Source organism: Drosophila obscura, unplaced genomic scaffold (assembly GCF_018151105.1).
Source record: "Drosophila obscura isolate BZ-5 IFL unplaced genomic scaffold, ASM1815110v1 contig_4, whole genome shotgun sequence".
In the NCBI taxonomy this organism is placed as follows: Eukaryota; Metazoa; Arthropoda; class Insecta; order Diptera; family Drosophilidae; genus Drosophila; species Drosophila obscura.
The window spans coordinates 481,576-503,057 of NW_024542828.1; the positions used below are offsets into that span (position 1 = coordinate 481,576).

The 21,482-nt window shown below is 42.3% G+C and overlaps 3 protein-coding genes across 3 annotated transcripts in view; 2 read left to right on the forward strand and 1 right to left on the reverse strand.

Moving 5' to 3' along the window:
- Window positions 1-2,689: 2,689 nt before the first annotated feature.
- LOC111068918 lies at window positions 2,690-3,435 on the forward strand. The gene is made up of 3 exons (XM_022358710.1): window positions 2,690-2,948; window positions 3,008-3,277; window positions 3,344-3,435. Exons 1-3 carry the CDS (start codon window positions 2,782-2,784, stop codon window positions 3,372-3,374), a joined length of 468 nt encoding a protein of 155 aa, XP_022214402.1. The 5' UTR covers window positions 2,690-2,781; the 3' UTR covers window positions 3,375-3,435.
- A 3,703-nt stretch (window positions 3,436-7,138) lies between these two features.
- Window positions 7,139-21,482, forward strand: part of LOC111068847 (serine/threonine-protein kinase 32A) — a 29,374-nt gene continuing 15,030 nt past the window's right edge. The window contains exon 1 of the mRNA XM_022358592.2: window positions 7,139-7,469. The gene's annotated coding sequence lies outside the window, so the exon portion shown is untranslated. The remainder of the gene's footprint in view (window positions 7,470-21,482) is intronic.
- LOC111068849 lies at window positions 10,435-14,568 on the reverse strand. Its single transcript, XM_022358599.1, has 2 exons — window positions 14,462-14,568; window positions 10,435-10,856 (listed from the first exon to the last, which is right to left on the reverse strand). Exon 2 carries the CDS (start codon window positions 10,852-10,854, stop codon window positions 10,447-10,449), a length of 408 nt encoding a protein of 135 aa, XP_022214291.1. The 5' UTR covers window positions 10,855-10,856; window positions 14,462-14,568; the 3' UTR covers window positions 10,435-10,446.

Genomic DNA, 21,482 nt, shown 5'->3' on the forward strand with positions numbered 1-21,482 from the left:
GGAGGCAATCGCATCCTTTCTCAAATTAAGCGTAAGTTCTCCACTAGGTCCGTATGATATTAACGAATTGTCTATCTCAATCCTCGTTTTCTCCTTTGACCCAAAGTCGTGTTTGCACAATATCTTCAAGTAGTCGAGATTGGGCAGTTGGGATAAGAGCCCAATGCTCTGGGGAACGTCAAATCCACACTTTAGTTCAGTTAAATGGGTCCAATGGGGCGTCGTAAATGAACAATCCGTTGACGACTTTGCGATGTTTACCGGCCAATCCTTCCAGCAGGGGCTGAAGAGTGCCCTTCCCGTGCACGCCTTCGATCTGTAAGTATTGCAGTCTGGGAATCTTAGCCAAAGGCCTGTATTCGCTTGCATCGCAGTAGGGTCTGTTCGGAATGCGGGGCGCAGCCTCTTTCCTTCCGTTTCATTATTCATGAATGACAAAACGCAAGTTCTTGTTCAGGCGGCAGATTTCAATTAAATCATCAATATCCATCCGAATATTCAAACGGAGTGCTTTGAGGCTTTTAAGTCTTTCCAGACCCTCTAGGCTGTAGAGCGAAAATAATAAATAATAAATGAAAATAACAAATGGAAACCCTAGGAGTCTAGACGTATAATGCTCACCCGGTACATCAATTTTCAAGTCCTTCAGATTTGGCTTGTCTTGGAGTTGACTTATCACGCTGTGAAATGCATCCATGTGATCACTGTGGAATGCTTTGGGAGCGTATCCCATTCACAGAACATATCCCGAAACCGCTTGCAGGAATCGGCAAAGGTAATGAAATCTTCATACTTGATTCGTCGGTGGCATTTAGTCTCTCTCTCTCTCGCAGGTTTTTTTTATGTACTTAAATATTTCAAAGATGCAATCGGGCGGCATTGATTTGGTACAATTCCGAAATGTGTTTTATTCAGTCGGCTATTGATATTTGATATCTAGTGCGTGACTCATTCACATTTACGATTAGTTTTTTTTTTAATTCTATTTATTATACTATAATTTAAAACTAAAATTTATTAATTAATACGCCATCAAGTGCATGTTATATTGATGCAACAAATACTTGAAATTACACTTCAATAAACGACTTAGCATATGTACATACATACATATATGTACATACATCTAAAGAATACGCATAATGTACGAGACTCTGTAGGACGTCAACGCTCTCTGGAATGCAACTGCAGTGTCTGCTGCCAGCACGAAAAACTTTGTCCTTTGAGCGTATAAAAGCTTTTTATATTCTCTTTCTCGCCTGGAATGGTTATCTTTCAATCTTCATTTATACCCGGTACTCAGTCAGTACATATGTATGTATGTTTGTATGTACAATCTATTTCGTAGCGCCGCCTACGTATCTTCCCGATCTTTCTCACAGCAACGCCAGCCGTTACATCTCGATCTGCTCATTATATTAATTGGCTCTTAATTTTCTATGAAATTAGTGATGACCCCTAAGCCATATAACTCCCATTGAAATCTGCACAAACCATCATTTATTTTCACAGGTTCTTCCAGTCAATCGTTTTGTACACCGATAGAAAAAAGCCCTGAAATTTTAATATTTTCACTTAGATTTTAATATTTATGCCATTGATTTTCATCCAAGAGTGGTTGTATTAAAATTGAATATTTTTCACTTAAACTTTGATATTAAAATGAAAATATTTAAATTTAATATATTTTATATTTAAGTTGAATATATTTCATATTTAAATTAAATATATGTCATATTTAAATTTAATATGTTTAATATTTATATTAAGTATATTTCATTTTTAAACTAATCGATTATTATTTTGCCTACGCGGACTACATTTCAAGGTGTGTTTGCAACTAGAAATAATCGCAACATGAGTAGAACTGCATTTTTTGTGATTATGGCCCTGCGCAAAGATAATTTAAACTGTGTATTCAAGGCTGCAGCATAAACATATTTAAAATAAATACAAAAAATATTTCATTTCATTTAATATGGAATATTTAAAATAAAAAGTTTTCCATTTGATTTTAAAACCAAAAATTTTGAAATCAAGTCATAATAATATTCAATTTAAATATGAAACATATTAAACTACAAATTTAATATATTATATTTATTTTAAAGTGTTTTGTATTAAGATTAAAAATGACCGTATTAAAAAAGCTATTTTAATACAATTATATTTGAATCAAAGTGAATTCTATTAAATTTTACTATGTTTGTATTTAAAAATCGCATTTAAATTCAAATATGATTGTAGTGATTTTTGCTATGCCTTTTTTCTATCAATGTAAGATCAGGAAATTTCGCAGCAGCCAGACTCGCGATGTGGTTTTGGTTTTGACCCATGGTAACCGTGGTAAGGGCGCCCCGTCCGCGAGAGTGCAATATTTTTTTTACTTCAGCGCCGGACGATAATGTTTTTTGTCGAACGAAAAAACATGGCTATATCAACTCGGCTATTGATACTGATTAAGAGTACATATACTTTGTGGGGTCGGAAATGTGTCCTTTTGTGCGTTACACACATCCACTTTGACAGCCAGCAGGGCTCTCAGCGCTGAACATACTTATATATATGTATACTTTTATCCGATATATAAATAAATTTTCTACAAGCTTAGATAACTTTGAGGACTTTATTTTATTGGATTTTTTATAAAATAAGGTTTAAGTAAATAAGTACGTAGCAGTCTTTTCTTCGGTTGTTGCCACAAAATTAAGATTCGGTATTGTCAGATACTTTTCCAACGTTGTTAACTTTATTCCTTTCTATTTATCATTTATATTTACTATGTCGCGGCAGCAGAAGTCGAGCGTGTTTTTTAGTGAGGGCAATGATTGCATGGCGGGTATGAAAACAACAACACAGGATGCCCTGGAAAGCGGTGCAATAAAACATTCAGCGCGTCCAGAAACATTGAGAAAAATTGTGCATTTCCGTTCCCTCGAGTCGAATCAGTGAGAGAAGATTCAGCTTAATAGATTTTCATTTATCAGTGTCACATCGACCATTGCAGATATTCCGCAGATGACACTTTTGTGTCCAGAGATCAAAACCCACTTATTTCTAGCTATTCAAAGGACTACACCTGGTCTTCACATAGTTCTACATTGCGAAAATGTGTACCCGAAAACGACTTAGCTGATCCGGACTTCTTCTTCTGCCGCCGACCTGTCAACCCATTCTACAGCATATCCTCGAGCCAATTCAAATTCATGGATGATCACCACACGAAAGAGTTTGAAACCGAGCATCGCAAAAAAGTTGACTTCTTCAGACAAATCAGGTAGCTTCTTATTTTTTAAATATTATTAAGCCCCCGTAAATAGCCAGACTCACTGCTTACTTGCAGAAATCACTCTCAAATTTTCTGGGATTCATAGTCTTTCCTCTGGTTATCTCTAAGTCCACAAATATACAATAAATGTTAACAAATATATTTACCAACCCTTAAAACGCAACTTATTTAAATCTGGTCTGGTCTAGAGTAATTAAAATAACGATATACTTTTATACCCGTACTCAGTCAGTATATACATATGTATGTGACTACATCTGTCATCTACATGTACAGTGTAGATTATACACCTCCCCCGCTAGAGGTCGCACGCACCCTGCAAAGAGCAGAGTCGAAGGTTGTGATAGCTTTCCCTGCTCACTGGGGGTTGGGCTCGGGTTGAAGTTTTCTCTTAAGCTACACTTCCAATGACAACGAACTGGAGACTGCACCCCGTCTCATAGCCCCGTTCCCAACATCAGTGACTGCAACTTCTACCAGCCACGGAAGGTACTGCAATCCTCGTCGTGCACTCTTGAGAGCATCGCGAGGGTATTCAATGTCAATGTCATTCGCCACGCTGAGACTGCGGAGTGTGGATATCCGTCTTGATTTTCATCATTATTGTTGCCATTAATGTCGATTTGTTTCGACTGTAGGCTTGCGGGACTTGGCGGAGCAGCAAATGGCACTAGTCAAATGTGGCTGCATTTCTAATAAAAGCCTCAGGAGAGAAGCTTCTCACGGTGGAATGGAACTCTTTTAGACATTTAACAGCCCTGAACTGAGACCCTGTCAACCTGTCGCCTATGCCAGCTGCAGATGAAGGACAGGAGCGAAAGAAAACAATACTGAGAACTGGGTCCGCAATTGAAAGAAGACCGCAACAAAGGTTTCAAATTGTATTTCCCTTGGCTACGATTCCCTGCACCGACAGCTGGCACAGTTGATGTCTGTTAAGTTCATGGCGTTCAGGGGCTTCCTTTGTATGCTCTTCGTTTTGGTTATGCGAGTGTGCGTGGGGACAGTTTTGCCGATATGATGAGTTGAGCTCATGGCCAGTATTTGCATTTGACTTTTCATTAGAGCTCCAGAGAGCTGTTGGACCTGGTCAGTGGACAAAAGACATGCAACTAACAAGATGATGATTACACAATCTAATCGGTGCTGTTTCTGCACTATTAAATGGTGTGTCTCGAAAGGAGACTTGTCTTCAGGGCAAGGATACCATTGGGCTAGGGCCGTTTGCCAGCCTCGTTCTAGTCCAATTCCATTTGATGTGTACATACTTACGAACAGTTAAACCTATATATGTTGGACCTTTGCGGATAGACATTATGTGCCAACTTTTATACTGAACTCAATATTAAAAATTGAAATCTATGGCATATGATAATGCAGTCACCTCTAGGTTGAGTTCGATAGGATCATATGGGAGAAGCTATAGTTAAAAGTAGGTACCCCAACTACAAAAATTACAAAATATCATAAGATTACATATGAATATGAACATCGGTTGCCTGATTTTTCATACACAGTATGGACACACGCCTGACCAATTTATTAAATGTCATGTTTATGGCCCAGACGTACGGACCTAATTCGTCGCAGCTCAGGCTTGTAATTGTTATCGCAAATCTCCCCCCAGATGCCATAACGCACCACGCCGAATGTCATGGTCATATGAATGTAATGTACGGCATTCCCATTCCCAGGACTCTTCTGCTCCGTCCTGTGTTTCTCCATTTTTGTGGCCATTACGCTGCGGTGCCTTCAGAAGGGCAAACTATATCTTTAACCTTCCCGTGTAGTACACACATGTAAAACAATTGTTATTCCATATATTCATATATTAAGTATCTAAGAATCATTAATGAACATCCCTTACAGATGGCATAGGAGGATCCGCTTGTGCCAATCGATTTTTCCTGGATATAGTTGTGCACTTACAAAGAGTTTCTAGAAGATTGAGCATCTAGAAGAACAAGCATGATTTTGTTTAGACTTGAAAGTCCATTTGGGATGTAAAAAGTAATAAAAAAAACAATTTTAAAAAGCTTTTTATACAATTGACGTTCACAAAACACAGAAAGGATAAATATAATAATTATTATCAGAAGAAATTCTGAGTCAATAAAGAGATATTTTGTTTCTAATTTTAAATCCCTGTTTGAAATTTTTCCATAAAATAATAATAAATAATATGTAGAGGTTTGTCCAAAATAGGAACACCACATCACTATCATGTATAGCTGATATATGTAAAAACGATTTGACAAAAACACTTTTTTTGTGTTTGTATATAGTAAAGAAATATGTGTACATAGTTGGTTATTTTGTGTGCTGCATGCCTATTTGAAAGACCCCAATTAGTGGTCACCGAACTTCAAGGATATAGAAACTTCGGTTCGCCGAAATTACTTTATTTTCTCTTTATTATTCCTGCCTTTTCTTGGGGGATATTTTGCTCAATATTTTGATTATATGCTTTAGTTTTCTGGCCAGATATATGTACATATGTATGTATGTAGTACATATATTTGATTATTTTGTTTATACTTGTAGAACAGTTCCCATGTGGATTTTCCAAGACTAATTTATATGTCCAGGTAATTAAAACGCCTTTATTCCACAGAATTAGTTGCTTTTGTCAAACTGGTAGACTGGAAAAACAAGTCAAATATTCAACAGTGGGAGGGCCGAGAAATGATGCGAGACCGGGCAGGAAGGACTCTGGCAGCACAGGGACGGGCGGCCGAGCTGGCAAGGACAATGCAATTGTGGCACTCATTGTCTGGGCGGAGGATGAGGGAAAGCAGCAGCAGCACTGAATTTGAAATGTTTTAGCTTCTCTGTCTCTGTGTTTCTGTGTCCATCAATGTTGTCTCATGGATGAAAAGTGTCACCGGCAAACTCTGTTAGGTTGAACAAACAACAATATCCTAAAAACCTGCCAAGAGTTGTGTTATCTGTGGCGTCTGTTATCTCTGATAGTTTTATCTGAGCTTGTGCTCAGTAGCAGTAGCTGGTAGATACATACATATATACAAATTATATTCATACATATTTAACGTACCTTTGTACATCTGTTTGCATATCCAATAGAGGCGTTTATAGGATCAAGCCTATACGTATTGTTAACAATAGGTACATAAATACTCGTGTACATATGTATGTATCAAGTGTGAGTAGTCGAAGTACTGTACTGTAAAGTCGTTAGTCTTTTCCACTCTGTCTTTATTGAGCCACGAAATTAAATGTGGTGCTAACTTTGTCGCCCGAGCATAATAAATTGAACATGAAAACAGCTCTGAATAATTTGTGACGTGTCCGATGGGGCGTGACTAACAAACTTGATTAAACTTGCATATGAAATGGGGCATAAATATTTCAGGATTTATGCCCTGATTGATCCAGACGAATGTTAAGTTTGCGCCCACAATTGTGTGATGAATGCCATCCGGAAACGAAACGGCAACGAATTTGTACCAGCAAACTTTCGAAATGGATTTTAAGGGGCCTTTCCTGCTGGCGAATCCAAATCGTTTTTCCGGCCAATGGCAAATGGCAGCTTCAACAAGTTAGCAGGCGGAAAAGTGCACGCTGGCTCCTCGGGCCAGAAGGCAGGAGCGGCATCGCTGGGAAATGCACAAACATTGCCATCGTACATATGTATGTACAATGTACATACATGCATATGTTGTTGAAAATATTTGAGTGGACCCCCATTGAAGCCGCTCTTTGACGTGTCCGGACTCCAGACTGCGACTGCGTCTGCGCCTGGCACCGACACCGACACCGTCGACAAGACGTCCGACGGCGCTGAGCCAAATAATATTCAGTTTGGCTTCAGTTTGGTTTTAGCTCCTCACGGTGCGGGTGCCTCCTCACGACGACGATTCGGGCGGATCAAGCGAAGTAGTACCAAAGGCGTAATATCCAGAGACGAGACAGAGCAGTTTGGGTGTCTGTCAGTCGGTATTTTTGTGGGGTCGGTGTCGGTGTTGGCAGCAGTCTGCCTGTTCGCATGTGTCAAAGCCTGGCGCCAGTCGGCAATGTGAAAATAAATATCACTTATACGCATAAACATCCTCTAGAGTGGAGTGAAGGGAGCCCCCCCTGTGGATGTGGATGTGGGCCGGAGATGCTCCCATCGCATGCTAAATTCACTTAAATAACCAAACGCAGGCTCCTTCTAAAGGTAAGACCAGGCCAGACCTAGGAGCCGGGCAGATAGATGCTCGGGTTAAATGGGACTTTAACCTGCACTAATTAAATCCACTTGTTCGGGTCTTTGGCATTTGATAATGATTTATTTCTTTATACTCGAATGTACATATTTTGTATGTAAACAAAGTCTGGCATAGGAGGCCCACCTCTGCGGTGCTTCAGCATATGTATGTACGTCCAGGGCGCACGGCAGGGCAGGGCAGGGCATTAATCAAGCCAGTCAGAATCCTCGATAGGCTGCCCCAGAAAGGGCTTCCCGAACCTGTGGATGGATGCGTGTGGGGCCAGGCCTGATGGATGCGTGCCATTAGTTAAAAGTTTGGCAAAAAACGTGGCAGCAGTAGACGCACTCTCCTCGAAGCAGGGGAACTGGGGGTGTGGTGGTGGCTTAGGGCTAAGGCTAAGCGGCTATTTGCGGGTCCGCAGAAACAGCAAGAAATAAAATGGAAAACTCATTTCCCGTCGCCAGGCAACGTAAATTGAATATGGCTTGTCTGGGCTGCGATTCTGTATTGGCTTAGCCCTAAACAGGATATTGTTTTCGCTCAAGGGAAATGAGCATTTCGGCCGGATTTGTTCGGCGGTTAAAAGAGGTCCCGATGAGCCAGGGCTTTTGATGTTTAGCCATTCAAGCAAAGCGCCGACCCACTTTGTACCGCTTGCCTCTGACAGCTTAATTAGGCCCCTGAATAGTTATGAAACTCTTGTGCCATTGAGTGTGCAAGCAGTGGGGCGCAGTCGGGGCGGGGCGGGGCGGTGCGGGGGATCACCCGGAAAGGACTCTTGGACATATGTACATATTTCCGCACGTGACCAACAGCAAAGAACGTGTCCCAGGACCTTGCTGGGCAATCGTTCGTCACTGGCTCTCGGACACACTACGATTCATGGCATCGCCACGTAGCGAATGCTTTATGACAAATATTTATATTGAATGTGATTGGTTTTTATGACGGTTCGGTTCGATTTGCTGATAGCCCACGTCGCTGAGTCCTTGAGGCCAGGAGCACTCAGGAGCACTCAGGAGCAAATTTGGCACGCACAAGGCCAGAATCTTGGCTCGAACATTTATTTAGCAGACACACTGTGGACTTAGATGTTGAGCACTGCTGTTTCTTTCATATTAGCCGGTGTTAGCAACCGGTCAGTGGGGACTCCCTCCCACCAGTGGCTAACAAAACAATTTGAAAATGAATTGGTGCACCAATTTGAACTAGGATATTCCTTACTCTCCTTTGACAAGGTTCATGTTCCGCCGCAGCTCCTAGTATCCAGTGTGCAGGAATCAAAACTAATAATAGTTAAATTTTAATACTGTTATCCTTAATCTGGCTGAAATAATGATCCAATCTCTTTGTGATAGAGGTTGCCAAAGTGGAGTTTAAAAGACCTCGGGAAATTCGTGGCAATGATTTGTGCACGGACGCACCACCAGGCCATTAAATAGATTGTATGGACCACGAGAAATGTTCGGTTTTACCTTTTTCCATGTACATATTGAATTAGCATTTTACTTTTTTCCTGTTTTGCTTTTTGACGAATCGGGTCTGCAAAGTTCCCGACTGGTATAATGAACGGAGACCAGGGACCGCATCAAAGTGTTGACAAGTTAATTGCCGGCATTTGAAATTCAATGGATAGATGCCACGGAAGGTAGCCATGGAAGGCAACATTAATTTGGGCTTTTTGGGTAAATATTTGCGGGCTCTTTGCCTGAACCAATATTGTCCCGTGCAGCATCGTTCTTCCGAATGACGAAACACTGAAAGGTTTCTTCTTTCTGCTTCAAATGACAATCAAATAACTTTAAAAAGAGCACCGCTAATGCCTGGGAATAGTCAAAAACAAAGCAAAGTGCGATGCCAGCCGCGGGATTGGCAGGGGATTGACCCCTCAGGGGTCCAAACGATTGTCAGCTCTGCAGCTCAACTGTTGCACATACTTCGCAGCTGTTCTCAACATCCCATCCACCCACTAATTAGCATACAGCGGACTTCCCCGACAGCTGCTCAGTCAGCTCCCACCACGCATTGCGCAAGAGTTGACATTGACTCAATGATTAGTCCCATCCATCACACGCCTCGATGAGCCCGCTTTAAATATAGACGTTCGGTTGCCTATCGGGGATTTCCCAAATCCAGCTCCACGCAGGGCCACGTGGGTCATTAATTAATTATTCTACATTCATGCAGAACCAATAGCAGAAGGGGCTGTCGTTCCACAAGGGAGTCGTGCGCCAGTGCAGGTTGTCCTTCTCGGACAGGCACTCCTCTCTACAGGCGCTCCTCCTTAAGCTCGCGACGCGCCTCCCGAACCACTTCCTTGGAGTCTACATAGCTGAAGGGGAACCAAATTATACGCGATTAGTTATGTGATCTCTTCGGGGACAACTTCGCTTACTTCTCACCAGCAGCAGCGTTCTCACCTCCTCGTCGCGTACCGTGGCACCATGATATCTACATAGGAACTCAAGCGTAGCAAAATGTTTCGCTTGGGGCTGTTCTCCACTGTATTGGCGAGCTCCTGTAGGTAAATGGGCGTAAAATTGCAGCCAAATGGCATATCAATGGTGAAGACGCCGCACAATTTGGGAACCATTTCCGTGGCCATCTCCCAAAGCTAGAAGTCGCAGTAGTGCAGAAAGTGCACCTCGTACGTTTCCATGTGGAGACCTGCAAGGGGGAATCAATTTCTCTAGACTGCCGTATGCAGAGAAGTGGATAATTTGATGACTTACTGGCATGGGCATCGGATAGATGTGGATGCTGCCCATCTGCCGTTGCTGTGGATAGCGCCACCTGATAAATCCGCAGTTTCTTGATGATCTGCATCTGTAAAGAACAAAAATTTGATTAAAATATTGACAAAATAGGCATAAAGTCCCGCTGCCAAAACAAATTCAACACAAATTATTTCTTATTATATTTTCTTTTATTTTTATTTAAAGTCTAGATCTGGCATGGACAGGGCAAAGGTATGGGGCTGGAGCTGGGGCTGGGGCTGGGGCTCCTCCTTGGGTTCCACATTGGCTCCTTCTTGGGCTGCTTGTTGGGCTCCTCACACTCGACGCTGGCGGCTCTTTTCGCAGAGGCCCGTTCCTTCTCTACAGATCGGGCGGAACGGGTATTTTCGCGCCCTTTGCTGCCCCTCAACTCCCTGGCACGGAGTTGAATCAACTCCCGGTCGTATTGAATCTGCTCCTGGAGCGCTCTGACTAGGAGCCAGTTGGCCCTGGACTGCTCGCTGTTCGCCCTTGACTGCGCCTCGTTTGTCCTGGCCATCAGTTCCATCGACGAGCTCAGCATGGAGTGCTTCGGTCTGGCCCCTCTACTTCCTCGATTTGGTTGGTTGTTCATTGCTGCAAACAAAGGTTAAATAATAAATAATCGTGTCATAAAAAAGAACGAGAAGGAACGTGTGAGTCGCTTCTGGGGACACGACTCTACTTATACCCGTACTCAGTCAGTATATACATTTTTGAGTATGATTTTTTAGAATTTTATAATTTAAAAAAAAATTTTACATTTTACATTTTTTTGCTACATATGTTATCTACATCTATATATACAATGTATATTCTACATCTAACATGATTCTACATGTACAATTTATATTCTACATCTCATCTCCTCCGCTAGGGGGCGCACTGAACGCGGCAGAGTGTGCGAGCGAGAAAGAGAATGAGTAGAGTGGTTGCTACTGGCAGGAGGGGGCGGGGGAAACAACTAAAAATCAATTTCTTCATTCTGGCTATAATTATGATCCCATCTGATTCTCTACGATACTGCGTTTATAGTTTTATCGTATCTTTAAAATTGTGCCAGCCACAGATTTTCGTCCTTTGTGGAGGCGGAAGGGGGCGGGGCGAAATTTTGAAATACACTTGCAGCAGTGTGATATCACATGTGTCTGGAAACCAAATTTGGTTTCTCTAGCTCTTATAGTCTCTGAGATCCAGGCGACAAACAAGACGGACAGACGGGCGGACAGACAGACGGACAGACGGACATGGCTATATCGACTCGCCTATTGATGCTGATCAAGAATATGTATACTTTCTGGGGTCGGAAACGTTTCCTTCTCTGCGTTGCACACATCCACTTTTACCACAAATCTAATATACCCCTGAACTCTTTTTTGAGTACGGGTATAAAAACAAAACCGAAGGAACTCTATGTACATATGCGCCACGCATACAAAGGCTAGCTAGCCTAGCATACATACATACATATGTATGTGGTAAGTCCCCATGGGTCCCGTCCCGTCCCTACCATTTGCCCTCTTTACGGCGACAAAACGGGAAGTTCGTATGAATACATGCATTTGCACGTGTTTAGTGCCGTAACGGTAAACGAACACATGTATGTGAGAATCGCACACATACACACATTTACCCGTCTTTACGGGTTACCCTTTAATGGCGACCAACAGGCATTTCGTTTTAAGTTGTTCACGTTAAATTGAGCCTTACTGTTCGGGCCATCAGCCAGAAGCAGCAGCTAAATCATCATAGTTATCATAAATAAGCGCTGCCATTTCCTATTGCATAGATATGTAAATATCTAAATATCTAATCTCTAGCACCATAGGTTGCATACCGAACCCCCTTGCGTACATTTATCTTGCCGGGCAAAAGAGCGAGCAATTGGCTTCAGCTAGCCGCCGGTATAAATAAATATTATAACGTTGTAAATCGAATTTCTTTGAAGTTATTTTGGAAAGATAAAACAACGAATGCGTGCCCGACGAAACGAAAGGAACACGAACCACACAAATAACAACACAACAATATTTTTTTCAATATTTTTCCTTCAAAGAAGCAATGCATTCAGGAGAAGTAAGAACGGCGCTTTCCATCGTTTTCCATAACCCGATTAGAAGGCTTATTTTCCTCCAAAACAGATAGGCAGCTCGTTGAAGATGCACAGTGGTCTAAATGTTAATGACCATTACCACATACGATATCATACAGTTTCTGAACCAAATACACGCATAAAACACAAGAAAACTGGGGTGTCACCGGTTAAAAGCGAAGTGGATTTTAAAAAATTTTTTTAATCATGAAATAGAAATGCAATTGAAGCGTTTTTAAAAACTGTGCAAGAAAAGCCTTTCCAGCAAATATCTAACACCTATGTATAGTTCACAAGAAAAGCGACAAAACAAAGATTTGTTCAACTTGCTGTTAGCTTCCCGGATCCCAAAATTTCCGCACTAAGACAAATGAGAGCCGTTCCGGATATAAAATTATTATATTTGTCTGAAATGTTTGCCCCATTTGAAAGTAGGGAAAATTGCTTCGTTAAATATTAAAATGTTTAATTAAATGCATATGCATATGTGTATAGCAAGGGCTTGGCTTGGCTAATCTATAATTTACGTATTTGTACCTTATAAATGTGTTTGTTAATTGTTAGCTAGTTTGAATTTGAAACAAAGAATATATTGAGCAAGATCTCTGTTTTTTGTTTGCTGAATATTGCCACTATTTGTTCGTGCAGTCCAAATAGTGAAAAATTACGTTTCCTAAAAAAATGTAATAAAATATAATCGCAACAAATATTTTTTTTTTTTTTAATTCATATTCTAAATTTTTTCTTTAACTTAGGGAAAAAAATGTTCTTCTAGCTTGAGTACTTTTTGAGCAAAATGCATTTAAATTTGCCTTTTAAGCACGTTTTTTTCACCTCAATCTTAAACATTTTTTTAATTATAAAATTTGGGTTTTGAATTGCTTGATCAATTCATTCACGGGATGTTGTATTTTATATTGAATCGTTTATTCAATACTAGGTAAATACTGTTGATATAAGGGATTGGTTGAGTATATAATGTGCCATGGCAAAACGAGTAAGTTCCTTCCGCTCAGCGAAATACTCTGTATAAAACTGACTTATGCTACCAAAATCTGTCGACGATCGACGGATCTGCTTACTTGACAGAAGTTTCTCTGCCCAGCAATATAATGAAAATGATTGGCAACGCAACATTTGAGGGTCTTTACCATTAGTTTGTTTTGTTTGGTGTGCGTCTACACCAAATTTAAGCGATATACAAATTAACGATTCCCTAAATGTATCTTGAAAGCCAACGATTAAGAGATGAAAGATGCAGTTTTATTTGTTTTCGGTAATTTTGCGTATGGCTTAAATAGCTTAGTAGTAGTGATACATAAACGTTTTTGCCGAACAACAAATACGTTTGTGTAAGCGAACAAAAACGTTCCAAATAAACAATAACATTAAACAAATAGTGAACGTAATTAAATGCAGGCGCTCCGTGCAAACGTAGCAAAACATATTTTAATTTCTAGCGAACATAAATACATCACATATTTACATATGTACATACATACATATGTATGGATACCCAGTCAAACTTTGTTTATGATGCTAGTTCTAGTTGTCATCTGGTATCGCTTGAAATGCATATTTTTATACCCGTACTCAATGAGTTAAGGGGTATATTAAATATTTGGTCGAAGTGCATGTGTGTAACGCAGAGACGGAAACATTTCCGACCCCATACACGACAAAACTAAAAACGCAGTACCGTAGAGAATCACTATACATGTATACCATATTGCCGAATATAAATCAGAGCGGATCATTATTATAGCCAGAAGACAGAAATTAATTTTCACTTGCTACCCCACCCACTTTCAGTGCTGCAGCGCTACTCATTCTCTCTTCCCCTCACACACTACTCACACACTCTGCCATCCTTGCTTAGCTCTAGCGGAGGAGATGTAGCAAAAAAATGTAAACTGATAAAATATTTAAAAGTTCCACATAAATCAAAAGCTCACATAAGTATATACTGACTGAAAACGGGTATAAAAGTAGAGTCGCGGACTTAGAAGCTACCCACATAGTTACCTCTCGTTGGGTTTTTTATCAATGAAAAAAACGACACACAATTTTAATTTTAATCGAAAGTTTAGTTTTTTATAACAACACTCACTTGGCTTTAGTTCTGGATTTTTATATGTAATATTTATTATTGATTCACTTGTTCTTAAGTCCCAGGTTCAGTACTGACTGTCTTGTTCCTCCGAGCCCGGGCGCTATTTAACCGTAAAACCGTCGATCGGTAGCTTATGATTACATAACTGGACGACTTTGCAGAATTGCTATGGGTGGCGGTACAATGTGGGACTTCATTCTTACGTAAATCTGCACTTGGCGGAGGGTGTCTTATTGCTATGGGTGGCGGTATGTGGGGTTGATGATCGGTCTGTGCAAAGTCAGCATTCAGCACTTATATTTACACTTGTGTATTTAGATTTTAAAGCATATAAAAAGGCGGGATTATCATAAGGGTACAGTTGGTTGTGGGGTATGAAAATAAAATAAGGTGTGGAAACTGTGGTTCTATGGTTCGCTAAAAAGAATTGGAATTAAAATTATATTATTGTCAAGTTTGCAATAAGCCAACTGCGATGGTCAGCAATTATACCAGCATTTTTTCCCTCTGAGGAACGATCGCATCGTCGGCAGAAATCGCTGCAGAGGCGGTTATTGTTGCCTCAGCTACAGTGCTGAGTCGTGTATTTCCCATTGCGTGTGGCAATATGATTTATATGGGATGAAAGAAAGAACACAGAAGCTACGACCAGACAAAAAGAAAAAAGAAAACGGTTGTTTCGAAATATCGACCAAAATATAAGTCGTTAGTTAACTCGTTAGTTAGCCATATGTTGATGGTTGAATGATACCAATACCAATGTGACAAGCATGCTTCAAATATTTATTCACCTCCCCTCCTCCGGTTCGATTCTTCATTACCCCTTTCCGAAGTGTCTCCTTGAATCGGGCAGACAAAATGGCACAAAAGCGTTCAACGTAAAGCCGAAATTGGCTGCACTTAACCAGAAGGCAACTAATCAGAGAATGCAAAGTAGCCTTTTAGGGCATATACAAATATACGCTATTGAATTATCTGGGAGAGCATTGAATAGTATTTAAATCCACAGCTGTCTCTCCCTCACCGTCAATTATTGTCATCAGTTATGGTTGCGATATTTGTGGTCTCTGACTAGAACTTAATATGATTTAGGTCTTATTCAGGTCTTAGTCCAGCTCATACCTCTGCTTTAAAGCTTAAAGTTTCTGTGTGTGCCAAAAGCGGTTCTGTGATGACATATCTACACACTCGAGCCCGTGCCGGGGCTCTGTGATGCCTGTTGCCGTTTGTGTATCCTTGACAACACATTCAAGTTTTGCCTGACTATTGACTTTTGTGACTAGGACACATTCTGGGGCTCCGTACGTGGGCCTATGTGAGAGGGACGGGACCCAAGCGCAGGTCTGTCCTCATGCCACATTGTTCAACTAAACGAAACGTAAATCTCATTTTCAGTTTGTTTGCCTTTCGCCATCGACTTAAGCCAGGGCTCTGAGCTCTTGACTGCTGGCTTCCAAACACTTGTTTGCCTAGGCCAAAAGGCAAAGGGATGGGTCTGTTTACCCTATTCGATTGCCATCTCTTGCTCAGCTGCAGCTCGGCTTTAGGGCCAAGACCAGCCCTGCCGATTGCCACTGTAAAATGCGCTTAGTACCCCGGCCTGCTGACACCCAGCAAGTCAATCCGTACCAGCTCGTTTCAGTACATGGCTTACAGTAACTTAATTCAAAACGAGTGGGTCCGGTCGCACTCTGACGAGCATCTCTGGCAGGGAGTTGGCTCTGTTTCTGTTGCCTATCTTTGGGCGTTCAACTGAAATACTCGTATGTTGAAGTTAAAATGGTCACTTGCTCCCATACAGTACTGAGTTGAGTGGAGTTTCGACTGGGTAGTCGGCAGCAGCTTGAACTTGCCCACTCGAAAACGGCAAGTTCGTAAGCCAGTTGGCAGCATAAATAATGAAAACTTTAAGCCCGCAAAGTCTGCCACTTGCCATTGGCCAGAGCTTAACAAAGTTTTCTGTGTTTGCTTCTGCCCGTCCCCCTCCCCGTTCGCGTCCACGAACCACTCGGAATTGCACTTTTTCCCGGTTTTGTTGACTCTGGGAAAATTGCTTTCAAGTGCACCTCTTTGTCCTCCTCTGTGCTGCTCCTGTTGGTGTTTCTTCTTCTGTTTCTGGTCCACTTTTGTGCTCTTTAATTGCGTTCTGTTGTGTACCGTTCTGCACCCGGTGACCCGACCGAAGAGCCGAAGCAAACTACAACTGCATACGGAATGGCCACAATGGAAGGCATGCAACAGTTTACCATCAGCTTTAATAACATTATTGGCTCTGCCATGGCCGTCCTCCTGCCATTGCAAGCCCACACTGCAGGCATTTCCCTGTCCGAAGGACTGCTTATTACCCCTTTACAACTACTAAGCGACCAGCAATGAAAGGAGACAAAGAGCCAAGAGCGCAGGGCAGAAGCTTCCAGCAAAAAGGAATGCAGAATGCATGCAGAACAGAGCTCGGAGTGGGTTTCTGTGGGTACAGAGTACAGAAAAGCTGCAGTCCGAGGTATTGGCATTCCTGAGCTGAGCAAATATTGCTTCATTTTTTTTAATTTAATTTTCCTACGGAATGTGATACAGGAAAAAGTATTCCCGCAGCTCCTTAATTTATGTAAATCTTTTATAGTTATTTTTCGCATATGGAAAAGGATAAGCAACTGCAACATAGTACATAGTACAGTAATTAAAACCAGACCCTGCTTAAACTCTCAGAATATTTTGATAGAAACAATTTTTATTCATCTCCGGATTCTTAGGGGAGTCTGTTAGCTCGGAAAGTTCCTGCCAAAGTTTCGTCTCCTTTACTTAGTTAAGTTGAAACTTTGATAAGCAAAAATATTAACATTTGTGGAAAAAAAAAGAAGAACTTTATAGTGCGGGGCTGGGAGGTGAGCAGAGTAGCTCCCCGTCGGCCATTCAATGGCCTGCTCTCCAAAGTCCAGCGACGATAAATTGCGGGCGCTGTTGGCCAGAAGCAAACAAACAAGCTCTTTTATGGCCATGTTGCTATTATGTTATCACCCAGTGGCCACATTGGCCGCGAGGAGGCTGACGAGGGGCTGATTTTGTTGTTGTTGTTGTTGGATGTTGGAGGTGCTGGTGCTGGTGATTGTGCTTGGAGCGAGGTGCCAACGCTTATCATAACATATGCAATAATAATCCACTGCCGGCAGAGGACGAGGACGACATCAGGTTTGATAATAAAGGCGAAATGTGACCACGGAATTGCCCGGCGGGTCAGTGCCATCTGGCTGGCTGCCTCCACACCCCCAGGGCCATCCTCTGCAGCCTTCAAAAGTTTATTGTTTCGTCCGACCCGCACCCACACCCACACCAGCACCCACACCAGCACCCACACCAGCACCCACACCAGCACCCACACCAACACCCATCGAGGCACCGCATGTGGGCGTGCTTTGTCCATGAGGAGCCCGTGATTGGCATTTATGAGTCATGCTTGTCTAGCAGGCCCATTAGGGGCAATTATTGATGGTGGCCCAGAACTGCCAACAGAAACTGAGACCGACCGAAGCTTTACAAACACACACAACCCGGCGGGGACACCTTTTTGACAGGACACGGAACAGGGAACGGGACGGGAGCGGGAGCGGGGCAGCTGTTTCTTGAATTGATTACTTGCTAAACTTAATTGCAGGATTAAAGTTTCATTTAACCAAACAGAAAGGCTAAGTGGTGAAAGTAAATTGCAATTGAATTGAAGAGAATCGAAGTGGTTATACATATGTACACATGTATGTATGTAGTACATGTGTATTTTTTGTGTACAAATGTCGATGAATTTGAACACACACAATAGCGAAACAGAAACAGAACTGCAATTGCCGCAGAGAAATACTTTGTAGCTTTGCGACTGCAACTGCAACTGCCACTGCCACTGTCACATCGGGGAAAAGTCATTAATCGGATTTTCATCCAAATCCCATTAAATATTTGTATATATATATATACACATATAGTATATAATCCCATCCGGATAAGGGGATGTGGGCGAGATGCCAATCCCATGCATGCACCGAGCTTTAAACGCTGAATTGAGTTTCAGTTGGTTCTGACATTTAATTCTCTGCAGAAACACGTCGGTAGCCCGGGGCAACGAAACCGAGTTTGACAGAGAAAAAACACGGGGTTTTTAATGCAATAATAGAGTCCGAATGGAACCAAAAAGTATAATTAATGGCTTGTGCTAATTAAGCGGAGCGCAGCTCTGACTAACCGCCGCAGTGGGAGTGGGAGCAGTTGGCAAGAGTTTACACTATCGAACAAGAGCAGACACAAATCCAGTGAAAGAGCTATGACCACCCGTAACCTAAGGGTTATTTATGTAAGTATACATAATTAGTAAATAAACTCACTTTGCTTCAAAAAGTTTAAGTGGTTCATTCGCCCAGTTGGTAAAGGAAGAACAGTTGCTTAGAAGGCAGAAACTATCCCGAACACGGGGCGAAATTCGCCTAGAATTCCAGGCGAATAAATACTAACAATACCGTATATTAGTGGCTACTTACATATATATCGTATTGACAGTAAAATTGCATACAAACTTGTGATTAAAAGTTGATTGATTTTGATTAAGGGAGCATGGATCGAAGGCAGCTTCTCCATGTGAACTGAAGACGATTTTCAGGTGTCTGAGATCCAGGTGTTGCTACAGAAAGTTGGGTAGTTCTGAATACAATTTTCGTATACCCATGAACTCGTCGAGTGCAAATTACTTTGCTTTGCTAGCCAACTGAGCTGCGGACAAGCCTTGGGCGGGACATCCGTTTGTGTCTGTCTGTATGTTTGGACATCTGTGTGGCCGGCAACCACTGCCACATCTCTTTGACAGCCAGTGTATGGGGTGGGTGAGCAAAAAAAAAACAAACAAAAACTTTGCTAAATAACAAACTTGTGGTTTTAGATCTTGCGACAAACTCTTGCCGCGCCGGAACGGCAGCTGGGTCATGCATGCATAGCTAATCCCGGGCAGGTCCTGCAGCAATAGTGAAATGTTTACATGCTCTTGCATCTCCGTGTAGGCCACTCGACTTGGTAGCTTATGAAGCGTTAATAAAACCATCGCCACGCCACGAGCCTTCTCCTCCGTCTCCTCCGTCTGCTCTGACCGCGTCTCGGTCTCGCTTCATCGCCCCCTCCAGTGACATTTGGCTGGATTATGAGGCAGTGCCAAAGGACACCAAGGACTCGGTGATCCCAGGCACTCGGCAGGGCTGATTATTAATGCAAAACAATTAGCGCAACGCCCGGCACATTTAACGCGCTGCTCTCGGCCACGGAGGCGGATGACGAGGCTGATGCCTAATGGCATGCCAGCATGAGCATCGAACACATTTTTCAATCGGGCCGGGCCAAGAGCGGCCTTATACCCCAATTAATATTGCATAAAATATGACACGATTTTGAGCTGCGAAAGGATCGGCAGGTACGACGGGCAGGGCAGCTTCAAAGTGTGCAGCAAAATATTGAAACTTTTAATGGCGCGATTTTACGTGTTAGTGTCCGTATCCATATCCAAATCCGTATCCATGCACGCGTATGTGTGCTTATACATACATATGTATGTACATATGTATGTATGAAAGGGGGCTCGTGCTCTGCTCTGGCGCCTGGGGAGGAGTTGGGTTCCTTGCAATGGCAGAAACGACGCCAATAACAGCCACAATAACGGAGGACACAACATGCCAGCCACCTTGAGCAATAGACATACTTGCCTGTTCGCGTCGCAAATATTTTGTTTCCTCTCCTTCTCTTTCCCCACCGCGTCTGTGGCGCCTGTGGCATGTTTGCTTAAAGGAAGAGTCTCGGGCCCACATGACCAGGGGGTCCAGGGGGATTCACTGGGATTCGAGTCCTCTCCGGGCAACTCTGCTTAAACGAAGCAACTTAAAACAGCAGAAATATTGTGTGCACTCTCAGGACGTCGAAGTACTTCGTTCATCTTGAGGGTATAACAAGACTGTGACTGCAGCATAGCTCGTAACATTGTCTAATGAAATTTTCAGACCAAACAAACTAGCCACAGATGAATATGTGAACAAAAAGAAGCTTTTCCGCCTCCTCTCCTCCCTGTTTATGCAATCGAATAATATTGATTGCCAGCACAGAATTGGCTCCAGCATTTGAAAGGATACTCGACTGCCACCGAAAATGGGGCGAACATCCCTCCCCATCTCGCATCTAATCAAACATTTGCATGACTTTTCCGCTGAGCTGTTCCGACACACACGCACACACACACACACACACATACACACAGGCAAAAGGGAAAAGTAAACCGCTCAAAACGCTCTTGTTCCAGTTTGGCTGATTCCCTTTGTTGGACGATTTTCCGCTTGGTGCACGGCCCGCTCCCCACCATACCCCTAAGCCCGTGGAACTATTGCAGTTGTAAACTTTTTGGTGCAATTTTGAAAACTACCCGAAACCTAATTGCGTTTTTGTTGCCGTTCCTGTTCCCCGTACTTTAGTTGGTTTCGTTGCCGAAGTTTTAGTTCCAACTACGATGGAAACTAGCAGCTCATTTCGGGACCGGCACATTAGTGTTGATTAAAAGTTCGGAATACAGAGGAACTTCTCTGGGATACCTAGGATACCTTGGTAGGATGAAGTAGAATGAAAATTAAGGCGTACAGAGCCTTAATAGCAGAAGATAAAAGTTCAATAATTAAATATTGCCCAGATGGCAATGCCAACAGAGGCTGTGAAGCAGCTAGACACGAGTATCTGTACGAACAGCACGGTGAGAAGGAAAGTAGAATCAAATGGCACTAGAGTCCAAGGGTCCTGGGCTCTTGTTATCTTCTGACGAGAGAAAAGAGCTGGCATAAGCCCATGGACTGAAATTGAAAGCTCAACTGACTGACTTGATTTAGGGTGCGAGTGGAGGAAGGGGAGCATCAGGTCAGCCGATTTCACCTGCTTCAGGCCGTCAAGAACGGAAAGGCGATTTTAAAAATCTCAATTTAGCGTCCGGTTCGCAAGCCGTCCATTGACAGGTTAAAGA

Excerpts from the sequence above, each read along its gene's own strand:
- LOC111068918 (XM_022358710.1), top strand. The coding sequence starts at position 2,782 with ATGTCGCGGCAGCAGAAGTCGAGCGTGTTTTTTAGTGAGGGCAATGAT. Across the intron at positions 2,949-3,007 it reads CGTTCCCTCGAGTCGAATCA|ATATTCCGCAGATGACACTT; the intron begins GTGAGAGAAGAT and ends CGACCATTGCAG. Across the intron at positions 3,278-3,343 it reads GACTTCTTCAGACAAATCAG|AAATCACTCTCAAATTTTCT; the intron begins GTAGCTTCTTAT and ends GCTTACTTGCAG.
- LOC111068849 (XM_022358599.1), bottom strand. The coding sequence starts at position 10,854 with ATGAACAACCAACCAAATCGAGGAAGTAGAGGGGCCAGACCGAAGCAC.